Here is a 26,743-nt window from a genome sequence, read left to right on the forward strand (position 1 = left end):
TTTTCTGCATGTGTATGAAGCAGACAACAACTACCATTCAGTCAATTTTTGTGGCAACAGTGACGTGCAATTATGTTATTGTCCCATTATGGAGTGTGTGTAACACAGTCTGTGTGTGTGTATAGGCCGGTTTCTCCAAGAAATGTGCGCACTGATCAGATGCAGCCAAATCATATGAACAATTGCATACTAGCTCGGAGCCTTTTTTGATATTTGATGATTGATTCCCTCTCTCCTGCAGAAACATTCTCATTGTTTTCTCACTTGCTTTTTCTAACCTGATAATAGATTAGACAGCTTTGTTATCCTTCCAGCTTAGATCCACTGATTTCTAAAAGCCTCACTTTTGACCCACATTAAAAAAGAATAAAAAAAAAACAAAACAAAATAAATGAGACCCTTACATGTTAGAGATTTCTAAAAAAATATATATATATGCAGGCTTCTTCTATTGAGGTATACCTCAACTTATTTATGTTGAGGTATACCATGTTAGGGCCCATACGAACCGTTTTGTGTTGATCTGAACCATTCATTTTTTACATCTCCATTGATAGATCATCCTTGCAAAAAATTAGCCAAATCGGAAATCATTTGTTTATCTAACTTTGATCAAATAAATGGACGAACCAAATATTTTTGATGAAACCGTCCATTTGTTTTATCAAAGTTAGATAGGCAAATGATTTCCGATTTGACTAATTTTTTGCAAGGATGATCTATCGATGAAGATGATCCTTGCGAACGGTTCGGATCGACACAAAACGACTCGTGTGAGCCCCAACAAGATCATACCTCAACATAAATAAGTTGAGGTATACCTCAATAGAAGAAGCCTCTATATATATGATTGATGTGCATATATTATTCAAATTGGTTGGTGGGTGCATTGCTTTAGAAAAAATAAGTTTGATTTAACAGTTGCAAATTTTGGGTATTCAGTTATATTCAATCGATGTATCTGTCCACCATGTGGCTGTTATGCCACTTCTTCACTTTGGATCAAATAGGTGTTTTGGCACCCATTGGAATCTATAAAAACTTTGAATTATATATATGTGAAAATCAATCTCTCTCTAACTCTTATTATTTATATATCATACAATTTCCTTGTTAGAAATTTCTCAGAGAATTTCAATTTTTGCTAATTAAACTCTATAATTTCAATCTTTGTTGTATCCTGGAAGTGTTTTGTCTAAAATTTATTAGCAAACTCTATCGAGTGGGGGCAATTATCACTTTAAGAAAAACGTTCTAACGTGCCTCAAAGTTCAATTTCTGTCTATTCTCGATTAATTTGGTACTAACATTACATTAATCAAATTTCTTGTTTTATATCTAACTATTACGAAGTGACTGATATGGTTATTGTGCGATAAATATTAAGCAGTGTATATAAGACACCTTTAATTAGTTTTTTTTGCTTAATTAACACGTATACCTTTAATTAATTTATGAGGCATATATATATATATATATAGTGTTAAAGATTCAATTTAATAGATGAAGTAAGCTTTCAGTGATCAATACTTAATTACTCTACTGTAATTAAGAGTTCAATTCTCGTTCTTCTATTTTTGAAAAAAAAAAAAAAGTATTAACTATTAACAATGAATAAATGAAGGTGATCGATGAGTGAAACTACCTGAAAGGACGATGCATGTCTAACATATCTAAAGTATGGTGGAATATTACAATTTAATATTTTACCTGGGAAAATTAATAAAACATACATTTTTTTCTTGCAAACCGGTTAAACAAAGTTTAGCCATGAATAATTGCAAGCATACATATAAAATTAAGGTGCACAAAAGCAAATGAGTATATATGATGATAATCATCCATTGGAAAGTGTTATTATTGCAATAATAATGCTCAACATGATTAATTTGCAATATATGATCTTCATAGAGATTTTAGCTTCATATTTTGAAGGTAGAGTGATGAGTAAAGAAAAGTGCTTTCGGACGCCCCTAACAGTCAAGATGGAAATGCATTTTGATCCGTTACTTTTGGAGTGTGGTTGTGGAACTCTTTCAAGCTAATAAACAAGGGTCATGCAGTTTCCAACAGTGTGGACCCACATGTCATTTTGTTTAAACTTTACCACGTCAAAGCCACGTAAAATTATGATTTGATTCCATCAGGCCAGATTATGCAATGCGATTAGAGAGATTTAATCTGTCAAACATTGGCTCTTATTGTCATAAAGACGTTTTCGATCAATATAGAATCTAGAAAAACCATGTACATGTACTTATGGGGTTTGGTTGTGAGAATGGAATGGCAATAGGATATAATAGATATAATGGCAAAGATAATAAAATTGAATATATTATTTAGTTGAAAATTAAGAGGTTGAAAATGAGTAAATGAGTCTCGAGCCTCGAGGTTCGAGTCCACATATATAGGGTCTTGGGTTCGGGTTCGAGGTTTGGGGCTCTATTGAGGCTCAAGGAGGTATGATGCTTGAGAGATCGAAGTATGGAGCCTCGATGGGCCAGAGTTTGATGCTCGAAGTATGGAGCCTCGAGGATCAAAAGTCTAGACATGAATCCTACGCTTGAGTGAATCTCTTGGAATGGAATGGTCCTTCCTGATCACCCTTAAATTGTGAATTTCCATTTCACTATTTTGGGGACACAAGAATGCGCGCTCTTGTCCAAACTATATGTGATAACCATACATCTAAGTTTCATTCTAATGAAACCAACAATTCCTTTAATTAAGAAGGTAAAATATGAAATTCTTTTTTGTATTCTATTCTATCTTACAACTTGGGCAACTTAAGGGTTTAAATTTGAAATACCTTTTGAATACTGATGTACTGATTAAATTCTTGGATGCATTTTATAAGCTCCCGAAATGTCAACTTTCATCATGTAGTCCATAGATGCAAAGACATTTCCATTTAGAAAAAAAAAAATGAATGAATGATGGGGAAACAAGGATATATATGGTGAAGTGGGATATCTTTCCTCTCTATTTTATTTCCCACGCTGCATGTTATCATTATTATTTATCCATCTGGAGAGATTGGAAGTGATTTTGTCCCCCACAGCCATATATGTCATCATTTTATCAACTTTTTTTTTTTTTTTTTTTGATTTTATCAACTTCACTGAACTCAAAATATGGTAATAATAAAGTTAATTTCAAGAGTCGATCAGGAATTTTTTTTTTGGTATTTGATACTTATAGTTGATAAATTGATCATACATGCTCTCATAGATGATGTGATTCATATTAATTAGTGGTATTGATAATAGTATATATACATTGTATGTTGGCATAAGAATTTACTTAAATTATAACACGTGTACGTACAATTATTAAGAAAGAGAGAATAAAATTTAATATTTAAATATTAATAATTATACACATATTATAATATAAATGAGTTTGTCACCTCTTGATTAAAAAAAAACTTTGTAACATCACGTCATCAATCTTCTACAACATGTCATATTGAAGAGTCTAATTAATTATCATGCTTTTGTTTGTATATCCGGCACCTCTAGCTTCAAATTTGATTATTCGATGTGTAATCTAAATTACCCCTCTGCACACAGATATATTGTAAGGAAAAAGGAAGAAGGTGTTAAGTTAACTTTTTTGTTTTTGTTTTTGACATTGCTATATTCACCAAATTTTGTTCACTAATTAAATGATGTCATGGCCTATATATTATGAGGAAAACTTGGGTGTGACTTTTAACCATGTCAGTATGGAAACCTAAGTGTTTAAAAAATAGATTTCATTTTCAATATATACACGTCATGCATTGTGAATGAAAGATATTTAATACATGTGAGTTCTTATGAATGGTTGGATCCACCTAGGGTGTGTTTCGGCCGGATCGGATCGGAAATAAGGTGTTCCAATTCCAATTCAAAAAATTTTGGAATGGAATTTATGTTCCAATTTCCATTCCAAAAAATCGGAATTTCAACATCTCATTCCGATTCGGAACTTTCGGATTTCTCGGAATTTTTGAAATTTTTCGGAATATAACATTTTCGGAACTTTCGGATAAACATTTGAAATTTTCGAATAAAAAATCGGAATTTTCACATTTTCATAATATTTTTTAGAACATGTTCGGATTTTTTTTTAAATAATGATGAAATTAACAAACAAAAAAAATTAAAAGACAATAGATTATGATGCATTCCAATATTTATATTAAAATGTAATTAAAATATATGTCCAATTTAAAAAGAAAATTTAAAATATTAATTTAAATAACATTTAGAACCATATCATCCCATACCATTACCATAAAAAAAATCTAGAAAAGAAGGGAAAAAAAAAAGATGCAATCTAGCAGGGTTTTTATTGCTAAATTATGTATGTTATAAGAGAAATAAATTATGTATGATATATATATATATTGTGTATGTTTAATGGTATATATTATATATTATAACATACATAATATATAAGAGAAATAAATGTCACTATGAATGTATAATAGGCTTAATAGCACATATCTTAGAGGTGGGGGATTAATCTTTAGAGCTCATCCAACATTGTTAGAATAAATGTCACTAGTAGATACATGTTACTCACACACACACATATATATATATATCATGTTACTCATATATATATATATGTGTATATAAATACACAGGCTCCTTCTGTTGAGGTATACCTCAACTTATTTATGTTGAGGTATATCCTGTTGGGGCGTACACGAGTCTTTTTGTGTCAATCCGAACCGTTCATTTTTTACATCTCCATAAATAGATCATCCTTGCAAAAAATTAGCCAAATCGGAAATCATTTGCCTATCTAACTTTGATCAAATAAATGGACGAACCAAATATTTTCGATGAAACCATCTATTTGTTTTATCAAAGTTAGATAGGCAAATGATTTCCGATTTGGCTAATTTTTTGCAAGGATGATCTATCAATGAAGATTATCCTTGCGAACGGTTCGGATCGACACAAAACGACTCGTGTGAGCTCCAACAAGGTCATACCTCAACATAAATAAGTTGAGGTATACCTCAACAGAAGGAGCCTGTATAAATACATGTTACTCAAATAATATATATATCATGTTTGAAATTTTGAATATAATAAGCTTAAATATTTAGTAATTAGTAATTACAATTGGTGGGATATTCCAGTTGGAACAACTGTAGAATTGCCTCATATCTTCAATTCCTCTCCCTAATAAAAAAAAATAGTAATTACATGTATGGAAAAATGTGGGTGTTTGTGTTATCAACTTACCATTTATGTTATTATGATACACATATATTTATAATGTATATATGTTTATATTAATAGTATTAGTCATCTTTTTTAAAATATATGTTATATGTATCATACTAAATAAATGATAAAATATATAATATGGAATAAATTGGCATAATTTCGGAAATATCAGATTGGAATGCCTTCGGAATATTTCGGAATTTTTTGGATCGGAATCGGAATTTACATAAACATTCCAATTCCAATTCAATTTTTTTCAGAATTTTCGGATTTCGGCATTTTCGGATTCGGAATAAAATTGGAAATTTTCGGATAGGAATCGGTCGGATTCGGATTTTCCAATCCAAATCACACCCCTAGATCCACCATATCAACATAATGAAGTGATATAAATATCCTAATCAAGTTTTCTCCCTTCTCTAGACCTCTTATAATTCTAACAAGTAAGATACAGATATATAAAATTTAGTGAGGGAGCATTAATATTGTGTCTATTAACTGTGTAATTAATTTCTATAATGAAAATAAATTTATTCATAGAATATATGATTAGATTGAAAATAAACTCAATACCCTCCAATGTGATTTTTTTTCTTTTTTTTTTAAAGAAAAGCAATAAAGCAGTTAAATTAAATTAAGGGGGGGGCTGTTCAGACCACCCAAACCTGCTAAATTGACCACCCTATTCAAATTTTATTCCTTTTTGCCCATTTTGCCCCTGCATAAAAAAAAAACCCACCCCTCCAATTTCGGCCGGCCACCTCTCCCCGCCGCCGGCGCAACCCACCCCACCCCCTCCCCATGGCCGGCGCGACCCCCCCTCCCCACCGCCGGCGCGACCCACCCCTCCCCATGGCCGGCGCGACCCCCCCTCCCCTGGCCCGATCTCCTCTCTCTCTTCCCTCTCTCTGCCATCTTCTCTCTCTCCCCTCTGTCTGCCTCCCTCCCTCACCGGACCACCATGGGTGGCCGGCGCAACCCCACAGACCTCCAGATCGGGGGTGGGGGATGGGTGCGACGGGGGCTGGGGCTGGGGGGTGCGACGGGGGCTGGGCTTGGGGTGAGGGGGTGCGGGCGGGCTGGGGAGGGGTGCGACGGGGGCTGGGCTTGGGGTGAGGGGGTGCAGGCGGGCTGGGGATGGGTGCGACGGCGGCGGGGCTTGGGGTGAGAGGGTGCGGGCGGGCTAGGGAGGGGCTGGCTGGGTAGGGGTGGGCTGGCTGGGGGCGGGCTGGGGAGGGGAGGGGATGGGTGGGGGAGTGGTGGCTGGGTGGGGGAGGAGGAGAGGAGGGGAGATGCGGTGGGGAGGGGTGGGGTCGCGCCGGCGGTGGAGAGGGGGTGGGGTTGCGCCGGCGGCGGAGAGGGGTGGCTGGCCAAAATCTGGAAAATGGGCATGCAGGGGCAAAATGGGCAAAAATGGGCAAAATTTTAGGGGGGTGGTCAACTCAGCACAATAGGGTGGTCTGAATAGCCCCCCCCTTAAATTAATCATGGTTTACGGAATCGCATGTGTCCAATTAAATTAATCATGAGAGAGGCAATCATATGATATTGATTAGCCCTATATAAAACTCTCTAATTATTTATGACAATTTTATATTATAGTTGACTTGGATTAGTTTATCTTGGCCAAAAAAAGAATTGGATTCGTTTATCATTGGATTTAGATACCTAGAATGAATATTAAGTGAGTCATGCAATTCCTCCAAAGGCTTTGTATTGGGGGCAAAACTTCCCAAAAAGCCAAAACATTTTCAACCCCATTTCCTATTTCTTCTAGAAAAGAACATATGTAGAACCAACCAATCAAGTTCTCTCTCTCTCTCTCTCTCTCTCAACATGGGCATGCATGAAATATATGTTCCCTTCTTTATTCTACTCCATTCCCATCCCTTCACATGGACAACCATGTTATCCTCAAATATAGAGAAGTGCCTCCATATGCATGTAATTAGCATGCACATGGTTCTATAGCTACCTCCTTTTATGATGTCGACCAGAATATGGTGCCCATCTCTCTCTCTCTCTCTCTCTCTCTCTCTCTCTCTCTCTCTCTCTCTCTCTCTAGTATTAGAAATATGAACCTGCAGGTACTTGTTTCCCTTGTAGTTTAGTTCTTTGTTCATTTTGTCGATCTCACCCAATCCTTCACATGAGCAACCATTTTATCCAAATAATTTGTCGCAATATGCATGATTGTTAGTATGCACATGGTTTTAGCTGCCCTTTCACATGACATGAGCTATATATATGTTATGGAACATATTGGAACGTACGATATCTGCCATATTATACCATGTAGATGATCATGCCACTGTCTTCATTAATTCTTCCGGGCCTCTCTTTGATCATTTTCAAATTTTGCCCCAACAATTATTTTGATTTCCTAAGGTACGTATTTGAATGCATTTTGCAATGTTAGTCCTAATCATTTGACACTCTATGACAAAAATAATAATTAATATTCGGATCATTAAATTTGTTCATTAAATAATGTGTCAGCATACAAGTCAATATCTTGTTTTTTTTTATAAATATAATTAAAGTTTAAAATGGGCCTATATTTGAATAATATATACTGTCATATTATTTGATGAATGAAATATCGTAAATAAATTTGGTGAGTGTAACAATATTTCTAGGCTAAATAAACAAAACGACCAAGCCATGTCATGCATGTAACATCATGTCTATGCTTAATTCACTCATTGACACATCTCATGGGTCATGACATGCTCTTTTTCTTTGTCAACAGCTCATGCAAGTGGATTCAAGTTATTTTAGGGCTGTGGATTGTCCTTTGGAAGGCACTTGAATGCCTCAATTTATTTATATGCCTAAAGTAGTCGACTAGTCCTAAGCCCATTGAACCTTAGAAGTAGAGTAATGTTTGGGCTCGCGCTTATTTTGGTGGGCTTAAGCTTATTTTAGCCGAGACTTGTCCGTTAACCGGCCAATTTTTATATAACGGGCTTGCGCTGATTTTGGTGGGTTTATGCATTGGCTCATTGAACCAAAGAAGATCAACGTTTGGAGCAATTAAGAAAGAGTGCTGCTATTTGCACATTTTTTTTTTTTTTTTTTGCACACATTTTTCTCTTACACACCTTTATGGTGCGTTTGGATGAAGTAGTTTGTAAACATAAGGAATTCACAAATGACGGAATTTAAAATGATGTGATTTAAAATTCTAGAATATGTAGATTCTTTTGTTTGGATAACATGTAAACATAATAGAGTTTAAATACGGAATTTATGGTAGTTTTAATTTTTAATGCATCAATTCAAAAGAGTGATGGTGGCAACAATAAAAATGATGTTTATGGTGAGTTGACCATATTGGTAGGGGTGATGGCCCACAAGCGGTAGGAGAAATGGTGGTGGCTAAAATTGGGGTGTCGGCGGTGGCGGTGGTGGTGGTGGTGTCGGCAATGGCGGTGATGGTGGTGGCGGCGGTGACTGTGATGGTGGTGGTGGTGGTGGTGATGGTGATGGTGATGGTGGTAGTAGCGGCGACGGTGGTGTGCGGTCTCGGTGTTGGAGGTGGTGGTGGTGTCGGCAATGGCGGTGATGGTGGTGGCGGCGGTGACTGTAATGGTGGTGGTGGTGGTGGTGGTGGTGGTGACGGTGATGGTGATGGTGGTAGTAGCGGCGACGGTGGTGCACGGTCTCGGTGTTGGAGGGGGTGGTGGTGGTGGCGGCAGCGGCAGCAGGGGTGGTGGCGGGGGTGGCGGGGGTGGTGGTGTTAGTGGTGGTGACGTTGGCGGTAGTGGTGGTAGTGTCGACATGGTCGACATGACCTTTTTTTCTTTTGTAAAAATTGAAATTTTGAAAATGACACCAATTTAGGTGGAATTTAAAGTTGGAATTTACAGCCTTTAAATCTCAAGTTTTTTTCTACCTAGAATTTACAAAATTCTGTATTTATTGACCAAAATAAGGAAATTAGAGCATGTAATTTCTTAAATGCTGAGTTTTGTTTAAATTCCGAGTTTTTTTCCTCCATCCAAACACACCATTATTTTTTTTTTACAATTTAAAATTTCTCTTTTAACACACCCCTCCAATTACCCTAATATCGTCATTTTATCTAACACACCTCATCATATCAAAAAAAAAAACACACACACACACACACACACACACACACACCCAGCCCCTCTCTCTCTCTCCTCTCCCCAACAACACCAAAAATTAAAAGTCCTTTAGTTCACCCCCAACACCCATCCTAACACATTTTTTGTATGTTTTAGATGATTTGCAGTGTGAGTTTCCTAGAGTTTAGGATTTAATTTTCGGGTGAGAGATTGTTAATGTCGCAGGTAACTTCCGAAATTTTTTTCTTCATTCGGCAGTCACCAGTCGAACATGACTGAAAGTGTTCCACGATGTACTTCCGAACAGTTTCATTGATGTTCGGCACTGTACTTTAGAACCAGCTACAATTTTTTAATTTTTTAATTTTTTATAGTTTTTGGCTTTTTGCTTGGGCGAGTGAAGAGAGAGAGAGAGAGAGAGAGAGAGAGAGAGAGAGAGAGAGAGAGGCGGGGTGGTGGCTGATCTTGAAGGGGTGGTGTGGCTGGGTTGGTGTGAGCAGAAAGGCACGCGGGTGGCTTCGACGGTGCTGAGTGCAGGTGGCTTCGACGGTGCTATGCACGAGTGGCTTTGATGGTGCTGGACGCGGTGGCTGGAAGGTGCTGCGCACGGCGGTGCCAATATTTTAATGCATATTGCTGATTATTTCTAAGATTTTCATTATTATAAACATTTGAAACCTTTCAGGAAGCATGAATGGTTTTTTGTTTTTGGGTGTTGATAAAGCTGCATTTTAATAATCTGGTAATACCAAGCTCTGCAGTGGCTCCCCTATTATTATCTTTGATTTAGTTCATGTATTGATTCTATCCTTACTTGATTTCCTTTTTAGCCGAATACTTGATTTGGTTATATTGCTATATATTATTCTTCTTTCCTATCAATTCAGTTGTATTCAGTCTCCGGTCTTGACGAGACGAGGCCGGGGTGGGGTGGGGTAGTCGCAGTCAGAGACTGAAAGGGAGAGAGGGTTGGGCAAGGCACAGTTGGAAGGGAAGGAAGAGAGAAGATGAGGTGTGATGGGGAGGGCTTTAGGGTTTTTTCATAACGTGATAAATCTATAAAATCACTAATTAAGTAATGAGAAGTGTGTAAAAAGAAAAAAAAAAAAAGGTGTGTAAATAACAACACTCTTTAAAAAAGTACATATAACATTTTTGGTATACGAGCTTTTTTTGCCCGAAATCACATTAGGTTTTCTTGGTTTTAATTTTTTTTAATTTTGTCTTTGTGTTTAATGGTGTATGCAATCTTAGGAAATTTTTAATAAAATTTTAATTTTCAATTTTGGGATAAATTATCCATTTATTTTTATAAAAATTTTGTTGGGGGATTAAAAAACCATTTTTTGGGTTTTCTAAATCTAATTTTAATTTTTGTATTTATTTGCTAAAAAAATTGAGGTTCAAAATTTTTTAAGGGTTTGATCGATAAGTTTGGGATTATTTTTGAATTCTTGTTTGAAAATCAAATTCAAGGGTACATACATGATTAATGGTCATTCTTGAATAAAAATTAATAGTTTAAACAAGTTATTAATTTCGATTTGAAAAAGATTTTCATGTTGGGTGCAAAATGTTCTATGATTACGAACAACATAAACACAAGGACCAAAATAAGAAAATTAAAACCATGATGACCAAATGTGATTTCGGGCCACAAGGAACAAAATTGTAGTTTACCATTTTTAAAAGCATCCTAATACAATTTTCATCATAATACAAGATAATTCTATATTTTTTTTCTTCCGAGAGACATACTATATATATATTTTTATCTCAGAGACAGTACTATAATTATCTAATGAATAATACTATACTTACCACATTTCTTATACCACATTCTTATACCATCTCACGTGTCATTACTTTATTGGACAAAGTTTTTCTTTTTCTTTTTGGGTTTTTATTTTTATTTTTTAGTATCCAATGTATGAATGCCATGTAAGTTGCCACATAAGGTGGTATGAAATTATGGTATAAAAATATGGTATATCTAGCACTACTGTTATCTAATTTCTTAGACTGCCACAAATCCAAACGTAAAATGATACTGAATTTGACGTCAAGCCAGTCTAGTCCAAAATAATAGTCAAGTCTATTGGGTCTTGTCCAACACAATAAAATCCCAATGTCCCATGCACGAAACACACCTTCATAAGGGAGGAAATATTTTGTTCAAAGAACGTGTAAAACTGCCAGCGTATGCAAAGGCGCAGAAGGCGAAGAGGTCATGGCCTACAGTTAAAGGCAAATTAGAATGACAAAGCGCAGTGAGCGTACGTAATAACAATAACTTTGAGATGCTCGAGTGCTTGTTAAATGTTGATTGCTCTAACTGGCCGAATGACCGGGGCTACCACTCTACACACCACAAGCAAAACTCTCGCTCCTTCGCTCAATTCTTGTTTTCCATATTTAGATGAATCCCACCCCATTTCCCATATAAACAGAAAGACCCAACTTTCACTCCATTACAACCCATATAAATCTAACCATTACTGTTTTTTTTCTTCTAAGTTTGTAACAACAGAGTGTGTGTACTTGTGTGTGATTTCTCAGACCCAAAAACTGTTTTCTATAATTGCGTTTTTGTAAGGGAAGGAGCCTCTTCTTGTGGCTTTGTGCTCCTTGTATTCTACCGCCCCACCTCAAGAGAATACTAGTTCACTGAGCAATAGAGACTTTGTTGGTAGTGCCATAAAATAGACATATATGTGTTGTCTGTGTTTTGTGTACGAGCCTATGAGTGTTTAGAACAACCCCTCTTCTGGGTCAGGTTTGGTTTGGAGACAGAGTAAGGAAAAGAGAGATTCATCAATCATGGCAGAAAGCAAAGGCATAAGTTTGGAAGAAATCAAGAAAGAGAATGTCGACCTTGTGAGTTTGCTTGATGGTTTTTTTTTTTTTTTTTTTGTGTTGTTTGTTGCCATGCAGATTTTGGTATATGGTTCTTTAACTTTGTCTTCTTCCTATGTGTTTCACAGGAACGCATTCCGGTTCAGGAAGTGTTTGAACAATTGCAATGCACAAAAGAGGGATTGTCAAGCGAAGAAGGGCAGAAGAGGCTTCAAGTCTTTGGCCCAAACAAGCTGGAAGAAAAGAAGGTAATTGGTTTTCAAGATTCTTCAACTACATTTTTGTTCCTAATTAATTTCTGTTTGGAAGGAAGAAAATTATTGATGATATGTTAATACAATAATTTTGGAACAGGAAAACAAGTTTCTGAAGTTCTTGGGTTTTATGTGGAATCCCCTATCATGGGTGATGGAGATTGCTGCAATCATGGCCATTGCCTTGGCAAATGGAGGGGTAACATCTCCATCTCTCCCTCTGTCTCTCTCTCTCACAGTCTTATGGTTATAATGAACAAATGCAGGGAAGGCCACCGGACTGGCAGGACTTTGTGGGAATTACTGCACTGTTATTCATCAACTCCACCATAAGCTTTATCGAAGAAAACAATGCAGGCAATGCTGCAGCAGCCCTTATGGCTGGTCTTGCACCAAAAACCAAGGTGATCGATTTTTAGTAAAACATGGCTACAACATTATTAACTTGTGCATATTCTTTGAATTGAATTTTCCATGCTTAATTCTTTGATTGATTGTAGGTTCTGAGAGATGGAAGATGGTGTGAGCTAGAGGCTTCAATCTTGGTACCAGGAGATGTAATCAGTATTAAGTTGGGAGATATTATCCCAGCAGATGCTCGTCTCTTGGAGGGAGATCCCCTCAAGATCGATCAGTCTGCCCTCACTGGCGAGTCTCTGCCAGTCACAAGGTACCCTGGTGATGAAGTTTTCTCAGGTTCCACCGTCAAGCAAGGTGAGATTGAGGCAGTTGTAATTGCCACTGGAGTTCATACCTTCTTTGGGAAGGCTGCTCATCTCGTTGACAGCACCAACCAAGTAGGGCACTTCCAAAAGGTACCAATCTCTGCGTGTAAGTCTGTTAGTTTTGTAATAAAATTGGAGAAAAGAAAAGATTATTCACCACATAAGTTAAAAAGATGATGAATATACTATTATACAGTGACTTTGTTTTGTGAAAGTTTTCAATTAATTACTGAAATCTGTTCATTATCAAAATATCATCATGAAAAGTTTGACTGCATGTCAATGAAGGGGACTAATCAATAAAGGTGCAGTACATGTTTCTATTACATGGTGCCTCCATCTGTTTGTAGGTACAAAAAATATAATTTGAACTAATGGTAGGCTAAGGGTCAAGACATCTGTTTGAAGCTACGCCACATTAATTTCACCCGAGTGTGAGCATTTATTCCTTTTCATTATTATGCTGTCTTTTGGTTTCTGATGAGCATTGGGCGGTGATCAGGTTTTAACTGCCATTGGAAACTTCTGCATATGCTCCATTGCTGCGGGAATGATAATAGAGATAGTAGTTATGTATCCAATTCAGCACAGGCAGTACAGGGATGGGATTGACAATCTCTTGGTGCTTCTCATTGGAGGGATTCCAATTGCTATGCCAACAGTGTTGTCAGTTACCATGGCTATTGGTTCCCACCGGCTGTCACAGCAAGGTGCCATCACCAAGAGGATGACAGCCATCGAGGAGCTGGCTGGAATGGATGTCCTCTGCAGTGATAAAACTGGGACTCTTACGCTCAACAAGCTTAAAGTAGACAAGACCATGGTTGAGGTTAGTGATAAATCATATAAGATCATGTAAAGAGAGTATGACTGTTCAAATGATTTACGATTCATGAATTTGATGACCAGAAGTATGATTAAGTACGAAAAAGTAAAAGGACATAAATCAAGACTTTGGAACATAATTTCATTGATCAGGGGAATGTCATTCATGACACTTGGTTTAACTTACAGGTGTTTGTAAAGGATGTGGACAAGGATCAACTAATTTTGCTTGGTGCCAGGGCTTCGAGAGTTGAGAATCAGGATGCTATCGATACTTGCATTGTTGGCATGTTGGGTGACCCCAAGGAGGCATGTTATTCAACAAATATACCAATCCATTTCCATATGTCCCTTAATTGTCTTGACATATGATGATTAAATTTGGCTGTCTTATTGTACTGTCTTTTGTGCTGCAGGCCAGGGAAGGTATAACTGAGGTTCATTTCTTGCCCTTTAATCCAGTGGAAAAGCGTACAGCCATAACATATATCGACTCTAATGGCAATTGGCACCGGTGTAGCAAAGGTGCACCAGAGCAGGTCATAAGTCATCCCTACATATATTCATGATGCTTTTGTCTTCAATCTATTTGTATCCTTTTAATCTTGTAGCATTGTATATACTATTGTTCCAGATCATTGATCTCTGTGAACTAAAAGACGATGTTAGGAAGAAAGCACATGCTATCATTGAAAAGTTTGCAGATCGTGGTCTTCGCTCTCTTGCTGTTGCTAGACAGGTGGGTTTCTGTTCTTATTCCAAAGATTTGTAATTTGATGATAATGCTTTCATGTATTTGAAGTTGATCTCTTCATATATTGTTTGCTTCCAGACTGTGCCAGAGAAAACAAAAGAGAGTGCTGGTTCACCTTGGCAGTTTGTTGGTCTCTTGCCTCTCTTTGATCCTCCAAGGCATGACAGTGCAGAGACAATTCGACGAGCCCTTAATCTTGGTGTCAATGTTAAGATGATCACTGGTGACCAATTGGCCATTGGTAAGGAGACTGGTCGTAGACTTGGCATGGGAACCAATATGTATCCTTCTTCTTCCCTCCTTGGTGAAACCAAGGATGAGTCAATTGCTACCCTCCCAATTGATGAGCTTATTGAGAAGGCTGATGGATTTGCCGGTGTCTTCCCAGGTAATTGGACTAAATTCTTCATATTAAGTAAGTTAATTTCCAAAATTGCATATGTTGTTTTAGTAGAACTAACTAATGAGGAACCATGCAGAGCATAAATATGAAATTGTGAGAAGGCTGCAAGAGAGGAAGCATATATGTGGAATGACTGGAGATGGTGTAAATGATGCCCCAGCTCTAAAGAGGGCAGACATTGGAATTGCAGTAGATGATGCAACGGATGCAGCCAGGAGTGCATCTGACATTGTCCTGACAGAGCCGGGATTGTCTGTGATTATCAGTGCTGTGTTGACAAGCAGAGCCATTTTCCAGAGAATGAAGAATTACACCATTTATGCTGTTTCTATAACAATCCGTGTTGTGCTTGGTTTCCTGCTCCTTGCTCTTATCTGGAAGTTTGATTTTTCACCTTTCATGGTTCTGGTTATTGCCATACTCAATGATGGAACAATCATGACTATATCTAAAGACAGGGTGAAGCCATCTCCTCTTCCAGACTCATGGAAGCTAAAAGAGATCTTTGCCACTGGCATTGTCCTTGGCACCTACATGGCTGTCATGACTGTTGTTTTCTTCTGGCTTGCTCACGATTCTGACTTTTTCTCAGTAAGAAAATTCCTATAATCCAATTAAATCAAAAGCACTGTCAGTGGTTTTTTCTTTTCACTTGAATCTTTACAACTGTATACTAGTTCAATCGGTGTTGTAAATCATTCTTATTGCGAATATACTTCATTAAAAATGGCAGAAACGTTTTGGGGTAAGATCTCTCAGGAACAGCCCAGAAGAGCTTATGGCAGCCATCTACCTTCAAGTGAGCATTATAAGCCAGGCACTTATCTTTGTTACTCGGTCCCAAAGATTTTCTTTTTTAGAACGCCCTGGTCTCTTGCTTTTGGGTGCCTTTCTCATAGCACAGCTGGTGAGTTTCAAGAAATTAACTTCTGGTTGCTTATATTGTTTGTTTTGCATATTTTGCAAGAATGACAAACTAATATTCTATTCATGTTTGTTTTTCAAGCTTGCTACAATTATTGCTGTTTATGCAAATTGGGGGTTTGCAAGAATCAAAGGTATGGGATGGGGATGGGCAGGCGTTATCTGGGTCTACACCGCTATCACCTACCTACCTTTGGACGTTCTTAAGCTCATTATTCGATATGCATTGAGTGGCAAGGCCTGGGATACTGTACTTGAGAGAAAGGTATGTGATCAGCCTCATGCTTATAATATGTTGTCATATCCTAAAACATTTTCATCCATGTTTGATTCTTTCTTATTATCCAGACTGCTTTTACAACAAAGAAGGATTATGGAAAGGGAGAGAGGGAGGCACAATGGGCTACCGCTCAACGAACCCTGCATGGCCTGCAGCCTCCTGAAACATCTGATGTCTTCCATGACAAGAACAACAGAGAGTTGTCTGAAATCGCAGAACAGGCCAAGAAGCGGGCGGAAGTTGCTAGGTAACCATAACTGTAACCTAGTATGGCGCCTGTAATAAAATCATGAATTTTAATGGATCCTTCCTAATCTTTGTTCTGATTGTTTGGTTTCAGGTTGAGGGAGCTTCATACCCTGAAGGGGCACGTTGAATCAGTTGTCAAACTCAAGGGACTTGACATTGACACCATTCAACAGCACTACACTGTTTGAGTGTTAGGAATTTTTGGCAAAGCCAGTTTCGAGAGGGACAAAACAGAGCTCACATGACATGAGAATATAGTGTTCATCCTTTAAAAAAAAAAAAAAAATGAATAAAAATCTTTGTATCTTCGTATGATTAGGAGGATGCAAGGGTTGGGAATAATCCAACAGGTGTCTTGTCTATGAAAAGACAGCCCCAGGTTGGAAAAGAGATTTAGAGGTTGAATCTGCTATTCTGTATGAACTATTATATAGTTACTTTTTAATGATAATTCCCAATTTTTGGTTCTAGAATTTCAACTTCTGTTCTGAGTACAAAATTATTCACTTGAAACTAACTATCTTGGAAATTATTTAATTGCTTGGCAAAAATTAGGAATCTCTTCCCTTATAATATACCCCAGTAAATTCTAATGTATGTTGAAGAAGTGTTACAATTGCATCTTGCAACCCAAGCTACTGGTTCTAGCTTTGTGCTCAAGTACCTCTCACTGGGTTTCTAGCTATTAAGCTAATTTGGAAAAGTTGTCAAAAAAATTGCTTTCTTAGCTAAGTTCAGAACTTGCAAGATTAGCATCTACCCTCTTGTAGATGCCTTTCTCTTCTTGTTTGTTTTCTTTTGTTGGCCTGCCCCCTTGGGGATATCACAGTGATTTTGCTCATTATTTTAAATTTCATCTTCAACATCCTCTAACGATTACCACCCTTGATTTTAAGCGTAAAAATTTTGTTCCAAGTTGCCAAATTTTAGGATCCTTTGCCCAACAATTAAAGAATGCTACACAATCATGTTGCATAATTCTTTTACTCCATCATCTGACAACACATGTCCTATCATGGCATATACAGTGAGTTAAATGCATAAAAGTCATGCTATGGAGTAGAACAATCTAATCTATAGGTGTAAAGTTTCCTTAAAGAACTTAAGAGCCTTTTTCTGTTTTAATCTGGCTTCCCATAGCATTAATTTATCGAGTCTGAAACCTCAAGGTAAATTTCAGATGTTCATAGGATTTTACATGGTCTTCCCAGTTCCCACCAAGTCTCCTATAACTAACAAGATTGATTGATGCCAAAAATTCAGCGGGAAATATACTCGCTTCAAAATTGTGCTCCTACTACATGTTACCACCATTGATTGAAGCTGCTCCTATGCAGCTAGAAGTGATATGGTTTTCCTGCAGGTGGCTTGATTAAGTTGAATTTTGATGTTGCTTGTTTAAGTTTGATATACATTGTTGACCCATTCCTTGACAACTTAAGTTTTTGTAGTAAGTCATAAGTGGTTGTCTTACTGCTTGGAATACACAATGAAGCTTCATGTGGATTTGCAAATATGAGCACGGAGCTTTGATTATGGCAGACTGTAAGTGGTATCTGGTGTGCTGATAGCTTGGTAGCCCGTAGCTGAGGCAGAAGCAATGAAAGTCGTTTGTATTACACAACCATTGAACCCATAACTACGGACAAAAAGAAACATATAGGTGCAGCACCACTTTGCAAAGTAACAAATAAGATGTAAAATCCATTTTAGCAATGTTGAACTGATCCAATAACGTTAACAAATAGTTTGTAACACTAAGAGGCTCACAGAAGAACTGGATCATACAAAAAATTAGTGTGCCACATGTACATATATTGCCTCTAAATTGTGGCGAGGGTGGGAGCAAAAAAGAACCAGTTGACTGATCTAAAATTCTAAACATGTTTCCCAAAATTCAGTTTCACCTATCCTTCGAATAATAACTAAGATGCTTTAAGTACCATAACGCTCCTTCAGCTGCGTGCTCTGCTGCTGCTTTCTTTTTCGAATGCGGAGCACCAAAGCATTCCAAAACTGTCTTTGAGGTTTCATCAATCACAACAGTAACCTTGAAGGTGAACCTGTTTAGAACTAAAAGGACTAGTTAGTAACTAAAATGGCCATTTTAGAAAAATACCTTAACCCTTTGATAATATGAGTAAAGAAAAAGCAGTGTGCACTCTGATCATGTTAGAAAAGTAACAAGACAAAGACTAAGATATTGTAGCAACTCCTAGTGGTAAGATTAAAAAGACAGCATATTATATAAAGAAGTGAACATTTATTGATGAGGCAGCTATGACTTAGCTTTCTAGAAATAATTTGATGTTGAACTTACATTCTCATGTGGCTTGGTCCTTCCTCTCTGCAGCACTCATACAAAGGGAGCTTCCATTTTTTTGCAGCACATATCTGGTACAAATGTGATCTTGCTGGTACCTTCTTATCAGTGCCTACTAAATTGATTAATTGGAGTAAGTCCTACAACTTCATTCTTATTCAGCACATCCAAGGATTCTTCTGAAAGCAACTTTGAACAGCACAAATCAATTGATATGACTATTGGAACCCAATTACAACTTACTAGAGGTACAATTTGATTGATCTATAGTCTATAGATATTATAAGCTTAAATAGGTAAAAGAACCATTTTCAATTTGCTCTGGACAATTTTATTGGGAACTTTCTAGAACATTAACTACTAGAAAATATATTAATTAACATAAATGAATTCAAACTTTGAATTTTTTGATAAAAGCAGAAAATATTATGCTAAACCACCCCTGCCCTAAGCTACATATGTGTGTGTGCTATTTCATTATTTCTCTCATATGAAACTAGTGTAATGTAGGTCTTTAGGCTTTAGGTCATGTTTCAGGGAGAGAGAGAGAGAGAGAGAGATGTGCTACAAGTAGATTGGTGATCATGTGGTGTGAGTGATTGCAGAGACGAAAACCCATGTAAAATGAAACAGTGCACAGAATTTTTGTAGCCCATAAATGGAGTAGTTTACACATGGGTAATTAAGAGCTGTACCTTCATTTGTTGAATCAGTCTTCAAAGCTCTGTTTCCATTAGCCTCAATCTTTCTGTCAGAAGAAACCTCCCTGCACTCTCTGTAACCAAAAGAAGCATCTTCAACCTTCAAACTTTCATGTGGTTGAGTAGTGTCAAAAGAACCTGATTTTGTGGTTGGCTCATCACATTCAACCATCTTTATCCCCTCTATGGGGCTTGGATTTACAACCTCTGGTACATCTCTGGCACTGGGTTTCTCTATCTCAACCTGAAAACCCAACAAATAAAAAGAAATCCCAGTAATTAGAATAAGAAAAAGAGGAACTTTAGATGCACAAATTGAAGAGATAAGAGATTTACTTGGGAGGTAGGGTTGTAGATGATGATTTCTGGGCTTGAGCAAATATTCTCCATCATTAATCTATTCAAGCTCAAGCTCTTGATGGGTTCTTCTCTCTCTCTCTCTCTCTCTCTCTCTCTCTCTCTCATACTGGTTGGTCTGCATACAAAGATGCAGGTAACAAGTGGCACATACTTACAAAAATGATAAGTAGCTTAATAAACAACCAAACCAACCAGACCAGGTATCAAACAACAGAACATACATTGTGTGCGTATAATCCAGTGAAGGCATGCCCAGTTGAGTGTTGTAGGAAATTCTTTGTGTGCCTTCCACAGTTCCACAGAGTGTTGTTTGATTCTTACACACACGGTTCTTGTGATGCACCGGTGCACACAGGAATTTTCCGAGTGGGCCTCCGCTTGTAAATGAAGATGTTGATGTCAGCTTACCAAAAAAAGACTATTTCGTGTCAAGCCACACGTATTTATTACCCCTATTTCTGTTGAACAGTTAGCAGGACAAGTCTTATGGGCAACGGAAAAGGCAAGCCATTACTACTTTTGGTGTTGTTTGTACTTTGTAGTTCGGTACCTCTCTTGCCATTAAAAAAAATTAAATTAGCTATTAATTGAGTGTTTTTTTTTTTTTTGTAATGTTGGAAAAAATTTTAAATTTGAATCTCTCTTCCTAATTAAAAATAAATAAATTTCATGAGAAGTGTTAGCTATCTTCTCTTTTTTTTATCTCCCATTTATACCTTCTCTCTTAACCAGCTTCATTATCAAACGTAGTCTTATGATTGAAATCCTTCATTTTCTAAGATTGGTTATCTTTGTAAAAAATAATCAAATAAAAAATAGTTTAGTTATCTAATTGTATCAAATAAATAAATGATAAATCTAATTGTTAATAAAACCGTCTATTTATTTTATAACACTTAATTATATGACTAAACAAATTTTTCAATTCAATTGATTTTGTACAAGAATGATCTTTAAAGGGTAATCTAGAAAATAAACAGTTACACTACAAAATGGGTACGATCGAGAGAGAAGATAGCTAGTGGTTTTCATTTTCCATACCAATCTTGTTCACTTTTAACGAATAAAATTATTTATATATATTGTCGTGTCTTACATTTGATATTCAAAATTTATAATTGAATTAATGGTTGAGATTATATCTTACGTAGGTGGTTGTTGATTATACACACAAAACTTCAAATACGTACATTACATGTGGGATAGTCATTGGATAACTGAGTTCTTAATTCTGGTTGCTCTCTTCACATGTGTTCCAATAGAGATTGATTTTCTTTCGACAAATGTACAAGAGGGTGCTATAATTCTGGCGGTTGATGGCCAGGGTCTACAAAATATAGTTGGATTCTGAATGTTCAAAGTCAAGACACATAATGGTTTGTTCACAACCTTTAGATGTTCAACATAAATGTTCATGATTTGAAGCGCAAACTTGTTTCGGTTGTGTGCTTGACTCTTTGTTTTGGTCAATAGTGTGCTTGATTCTGAGGATTAAATATTTTGATTGAAAAGTTGGAATTCTGAGGGTTGAAAATGATGTTTTCCTGATGTTGTGTGGCAAAAAGATTCGAAATTTGTATTTTTTGAATGGGAGCACAAATTTAGGTGGAGTAGTGAGATCGATCTTCAAGAATTGCTAATTTGCTTTAGTAGTGTTTTAGCCGTGTGAGATGGTATGTTAGTCTATATTCACAAACATGAAGAAATACATCTGTAGCCTAGAATAGATTAATCACACCAGAGTATAAAACACCTACCTGATGCCATCGAGTAAATCTTCTCCTCTCAGCAGAATTCCTTATAGCAGCTCAATATGGGACTGAGTTCTTTAAGCAAAAACGATACTGTAAGAGCAGGGACTTACTCCTATATATATGTGATGATCTGATTGGTGTCCTCCCATAAAGGAACTACTCAATCCTAAACCAACACAGCTGTAGTATAGGAAATCCTTATTCATGTCCATATAGGATTCTAACACCCTACCTTCCAGGCCCTTAGTCCTTGTTATGATTGAATCATATTAAGGACAACCGGATTAATCTAATATAGCCCTTTATCTTGTACTGCAAGCTTAGTTTCCTAGTTGTATCCAGATTTATCAATCATTAGTCCACTAGGATTTCTTACATGGTAAACTTAGGTGTATTCGGGTTTTCTCTTTTGAAAAGAAGGTGATATATATAGAAGAGAGATTACTTAAGTGAGTGTGAGGTAGAACCTATTTTGTTCTTTGTCGTAGTCTTCTGATATAATTAGTTGTTTTAGGGGATTAGACCATTATTGACCGTTGATGTAGTCCAATTTGATCAGTGAATCACGTAAAATTACCTAACAAAATTTGTTGGAATTCGTTGAAACAACCAATTAATAAATTTCCAGCTTGTTTTAAATAATTTATTATAAAATCGAGTAAGATCGAACAAGATATGGCTATAGACACATTCAATTTCAAATATAATACACAAACGTAACTCAATCTATGAACCAATTTCAAAGACCCTAAATTAATCCAAAAAGAACCCATAAAAGTCCCATTACACATAGAAATTATTACTTCATTCTTCATTGATGCTCTGCAGACTTGGTTGCCAATGATCAAGAGATGTAAATCTCTTGATTGATCCTCTTACCCTATTTCTTGTAAAAATAGCATTGTTGATCCTCTTCCTTGTAAGTGGCTTGGTCTCAGAAGAAGAAGAAATATTGCTGCTTGATGATTTTGTTTCCACTTTTAAATCATCATCATGATCATCACCATTTTCTTTCATCTTGGTCCCCATAATAAGTAAGCAAATAAAGCAACTATCCTGAGCAAAACACCCCTCTTTTTCCACATCCTTTGCAACAGTTGATCTTGCATGATTAGAACCCAAGTCAACATTTCTTTCCTCATTGTTAGAGTGTCTCATACAAGCATATGGAAACTTGGGGCTGTTTTTATTTATGAAAGACTAACAAGTACTACTAGGAGCCATGTGGTCATCACTGATTTCCTCTTCTTCGCTTGGTTTGGTGCTTTGAATTTCATGAACTGAATTAGGTGAGTACTTCAAAGACAGCCTTTGAAGCTTTCGAATTGTGCTTATTGGCACGATGTAGTACTTCTGGCCTAGCTGTAGCATGGTGTCCGGTGCAACAATTGCCCATGGCTGCTGAAAAATGTGTGGATAGGCAACACAACATCTCGGATTCCGGAGCATGAGCTCTGCTGCAAGAACAGGACTATCATGAAGCTCTACGTGCCCGCCGGGGTGAACGATTTTGACAAGCATGTTCTTGGTGCTTTTGGTGCAAAGCCAGGTTGAAAAGGCCATGATTTCCCCAGCTGTAATTGTGAGAAATGGGAGGAGTTTAAGTAGTTGTTTTTCTCTTGTATCATTCGAGGATGTCCATGATGAACATGTTCTGTAAAATGAGAGGTGTGACCTTAAATTACATGCTTCATCATATTCTCTTGAAATAATTGATGTAAATTATTGATAACATCGTTTCCTTTGTTGCATATAGGTATTAAGAAATTGAGTTTGGCTAGCATTTAACTGTCTCACGGCAATGCAAGGTCAAGAAGGTTTGTTTGATGGGAAGGGGCTAAGATGCTTTGTCATGTCTAGATGTTGGTCATTCCATCTCATTAGGCGGATAACGAAATGCAGTATATATATATACTCTGTTTGTACTTGAAATTCCTACACTAGGATCAAATGTTTGGTCTTTAGCAAAATAGCAACTTAGTGTTAGGAATTACGTGGATATAATTGTCCAATATTTCTCTAAGTTGCATTTATACCTTTTTATAATACTAGCCGGTAGAGAAAAAAGCCCACCAAATTTTTTTTTTTTTTTTTTTTTTTCTGATCGTAGGCTAGTGATTTAATTTTCTTAGGTTTCGAGTCCCTCTCTTTCTTGAGGGTTTAGTTTTAATTTTGTTTTGTCGAGTTCTTTTCTTTTTCCTAAATAGGGTTTGTCTTGGGTTTTTCTTTAACTTTTTGTTAATAGAGATGAACTTTGGTCAGTTTCTTGTTAGTATTTTTTTTTTTTTCAATTGTTTTTCAAATCTGATGGTGCTTTTGATCTTGTTGTGGGGGTGGGTGGTGAGGGTATGATTCTTCCGGATCGCACAAAGAGGTTATGGTGGTTATGGCCCTCCCTATTTGTCGTATTGCTTCCTTCTGACAAGTAGAGATATTGGTGTTTTTGCACGGGATCCAGCTTGTTTTGGGTGCTAGGATTTCTTATATTCTCTTGAAGTTCGTTCGATTTCAGAAGATGGAGGAGGATTTAACCCCTGACGGATGCCTTTGGAAGGAAGCTAAGAGAGTTTTAAATTCATTTGTCCGAGATTTTTTGTAGTTATATGTCCCGAATTTTAATCGAATGACACATGCTCTTTGCCCGTTTTGTTTTACACTGTGGGGATTTTATTAGTTGGGTGAAGGAAGCTTCTGTATGGCTTCAACAACAATTTTGTCACGCCCCAACTCATACTAATTTAATTCTATTGAATTAAAATGTGAATCATATCTTAATTAAAGAAATATGATTTCTAAAATCAAGATATAATTGAAAATAAAATCCGAAAAAGAAACTAATAGGCAAACACTTATATTTATTTCATTGTAAATAGTTTACACCAAACTATATTTTACTTAAACTAACCAATGGTAGTCTTTTATTCTAGCAAACCTATATAATATAGTACACAAACAACTTTATATATTTTATCCTCATGCTTCACAAATTTTAAGGCTCCATTTAAATATTTGCAAAATCTATAAAGGGGTGAGCAATCTTAGCTGAATAGAGACATTTCTTCTCATGAACAATTAACTAGAGTAAATAAATTAAGTGACATGTACCATATTATGACATGATAAAGATAAGTAATGTTTGATGCAATGTCAACTTCACTATTTTTATTCTCGTTAACTTATATATTAAAACACACAGACCGCATGTTCCATACCGTGCAATTCACCACTATGGTCTCGAATGCTTCAATATATAGACTAACACTCAGAATATCATCAGCCTAAATTCCCCTTTTTGCTAGTCATCTTATCCAACTCTCTGTCGCTTAGGGGTGGAATAGGTTCGGTAAACCGAGCTCCGAATCGCCACCAGCGGAATGACCAAATATTCGCCACCGCCACACCACTAACAAGGTCAGTTACCGCCTGTTTCGGTATTGGTTGGTGGCGGTCGGTGGAAGTTGGTACTGGAGAGAAAGAACGAGAGAGGGAGAGACTGAGAGAGAGGTGCTGGGTAACTAGTTTTTGGAGGAAGTGGATCAACGAGGGAGATCACAGAACCAAAATATGAAGAAGAACAAACAGAAAGAAAATAGCAGAATATCAAAATATGAAAAAACACAGTACAAAGAGGAAAGTAAAGTTGCAGAGGTTTAAGTGGGTGCATGCCTAAACACTATCCCAACAGCTATACCAATTTTCTAGAAAAGGTAATAAATAAAACTAAATAATATAGGGCCTTGACTCTTGAGCCACATAAACAAAACATGATGTTTTATGTTTCCAAAAGAAACTTTAAGTTTTAACATTTATTTCGCTCAATCCCTCTCTTCCTATTGTACTAGAAAATTGCCTCGACTCTTAAGCCACATAAACAAAATAGGATGTAAACATTTGTAAACCTCTCTTCATTTCCTCTTAGGCTGGCGAGGAGATGTGCAGAGGAGAGAGGCCGACAAAGAGATTTCATAGGAGAGAGGTAGTCGGGGAGGAGATTGCAGAGGAGAGAGGCCACCGGCAAGGAGATTGCAGAGGAGAATGGAGATGTGCTTAGTATTGTTTCGATATCGGAATATCGCCGGTGTGGGTATTTCAATACTGGCTTCGATTCCAATTATTGTCGACACAGATCGGTCGGTGACCAAAACCGAAATTGGAAGAATAAATACCAAACCGTTGGTATCGGATTGGGTCAGAAGTCGGTATTTTTTGGTAAGTCAGCAAAAAAACCCAACCTTGTTGTCGCCAGTCTCGAATTACCCGATAAGAACCTTGTGTACGCTAGGCTGACCTGAGATTTGGTACCTACTGAAAATTCAGACTCAATTACGCAAAGATTTTCAATAATCTCATATTTTCTTTTCCCAATCAACCTCTCACAACATCTTTCATACTTATGTTCATGCTTAAATGCAAACAAAATAAACAAATAAATATATAGTAAAACTAAATCGAATATAATTTCAAGTATATCATATAGAATGAGAGAGAACATAATTCACATAATGTCACCAAATAGAATTATTCACAAAGTTTAATAAAGTCAAAATTTCAATCGTAGACGTTCTCCAATTATTCCCTACCTTGATTCCGAGCTAGCTAGTGCTTAAATTCTTTTCCCGTGTTTCTAGCAATACTTCTGAGTCTAACTCGAACATACAAGTGCATAAGAAAATATAGAAAATATCAATTAGATTATATTATATTTATTTTTACTCTCTAAAAAAGGAGTGTAATTCACACACATAGCTACGGGTCTCGGATGGTCTCAAAACCAATTCCATTGGATTCGGGACAAAAAACAAAGTGAGAATAGGTCAAAAAACTAGTCAAAAAGTGGCTGGAAACCGCCCTACCCGCCGCCACTCTCCGATAGTGCGAGTGGGCATGAACAATGGTACTATTCATCATTTTCTTCGGAAAATAAATTGATGAATTGGTGCAGTTTCGTGAACTCAGATTCACGCCATATTTGACCCATCAAACTCAACGAAATTTGGCAAATAAAAATCA

At 36.8% G+C, this 26,743-nt stretch overlaps 2 protein-coding genes across 5 annotated transcripts; one reads left to right on the forward strand and one right to left on the reverse strand.

Annotated features, from left to right (window-relative positions):
- The first annotated feature begins 12,145 nt into the window (after window positions 1-12,145).
- On the forward strand, window positions 12,146-16,783 carry HA9 (H[+]-ATPase 9). 3 transcript variants are annotated; one of them, XM_086239501.1, is made up of 15 exons: window positions 12,146-12,202; window positions 12,310-12,429; window positions 12,536-12,634; window positions 12,702-12,839; window positions 12,936-13,250; window positions 13,663-13,989; window positions 14,175-14,294; window positions 14,402-14,524; window positions 14,620-14,724; window positions 14,818-15,127; window positions 15,219-15,733; window positions 15,876-16,049; window positions 16,149-16,331; window positions 16,415-16,593; window positions 16,687-16,783. In XM_086239501.1, the coding sequence occupies exons 1-15, from the start codon at window positions 12,146-12,148 to the stop codon at window positions 16,781-16,783; spliced, it is 2,862 nt and encodes a 953-aa protein (XP_086095627.1). The 3 variants fall into 3 exon arrangements, with proteins under 3 accessions (XP_086095627.1, XP_086095628.1, XP_086095629.1); XM_086239502.1 differs by having other exon boundaries at window positions 14,842-15,127; XM_086239503.1 differs by having other exon boundaries at window positions 12,170-12,202; window positions 12,675-12,839.
- Window positions 16,784-18,298: 1,515 nt separating this feature from the next.
- Window positions 18,299-20,104, reverse strand: LOC147286955 (RNAse THREE-like protein 1). 2 transcript variants are annotated; one of them, XM_086242318.1, is made up of 4 exons: window positions 19,956-20,104; window positions 19,614-19,863; window positions 18,916-19,030; window positions 18,299-18,658 (listed from the first exon to the last, which is right to left on the reverse strand). In XM_086242318.1, exons 1-4 carry the CDS (start codon window positions 20,082-20,084, stop codon window positions 18,499-18,501), a joined length of 654 nt encoding a protein of 217 aa, XP_086098444.1. In that variant the 5' UTR covers window positions 20,085-20,104; the 3' UTR covers window positions 18,299-18,498. The 2 variants fall into 2 exon arrangements, with proteins under 2 accessions (XP_086098444.1, XP_086098443.1); XM_086242317.1 differs by having other exon boundaries at window positions 18,916-19,033.
- Window positions 20,105-26,743: the final 6,639 nt, after the last annotated feature.

Source organism: Dryas octopetala, chromosome 4 (assembly GCF_963921425.1).
Source record: "Dryas octopetala chromosome 4, drDryOcto1.1, whole genome shotgun sequence".
NCBI lineage: Eukaryota > Viridiplantae > Streptophyta > Magnoliopsida > Rosales > Rosaceae > Dryas > Dryas octopetala.

What these genes read in the sequence shown, in the direction of transcription:
- HA9 (XM_086239501.1), top strand. Translation starts at nt 12,146, where the DNA reads ATGGCAGAAAGCAAAGGCATAAGTTTGGAAGAAATCAAGAAAGAGAAT. An exon ending in GCAAAGGTGCACCAGAGCAG is followed by an intron (nt 14,525 to 14,619) that starts GTCATAAGTCAT and finishes CTATTGTTCCAG; the next exon opens with ATCATTGATCTCTGTGAACT. An exon ending in ATTTGCCGGTGTCTTCCCAG is followed by an intron (nt 15,128 to 15,218) that starts GTAATTGGACTA and finishes GGAACCATGCAG; the next exon opens with AGCATAAATATGAAATTGTG.
- LOC147286955 (XM_086242317.1), bottom strand. Translation starts at nt 20,084, where the DNA reads ATGAGAGAGAGAGAGAGAGAGAGAGAGAGAGAGAGAGAAGAACCCATC. An exon ending in TCTACAACCCTACCTCCCAA is followed by an intron (nt 19,864 to 19,955) that starts GTAAATCTCTTA and finishes TTGGGTTTTCAG; the next exon opens with GTTGAGATAGAGAAACCCAG. An exon ending in GACTGATTCAACAAATGAAG is followed by an intron (nt 19,034 to 19,613) that starts GTACAGCTCTTA and finishes TAATCAATTTAG; the next exon opens with TAGGCACTGATAAGAAGGTA.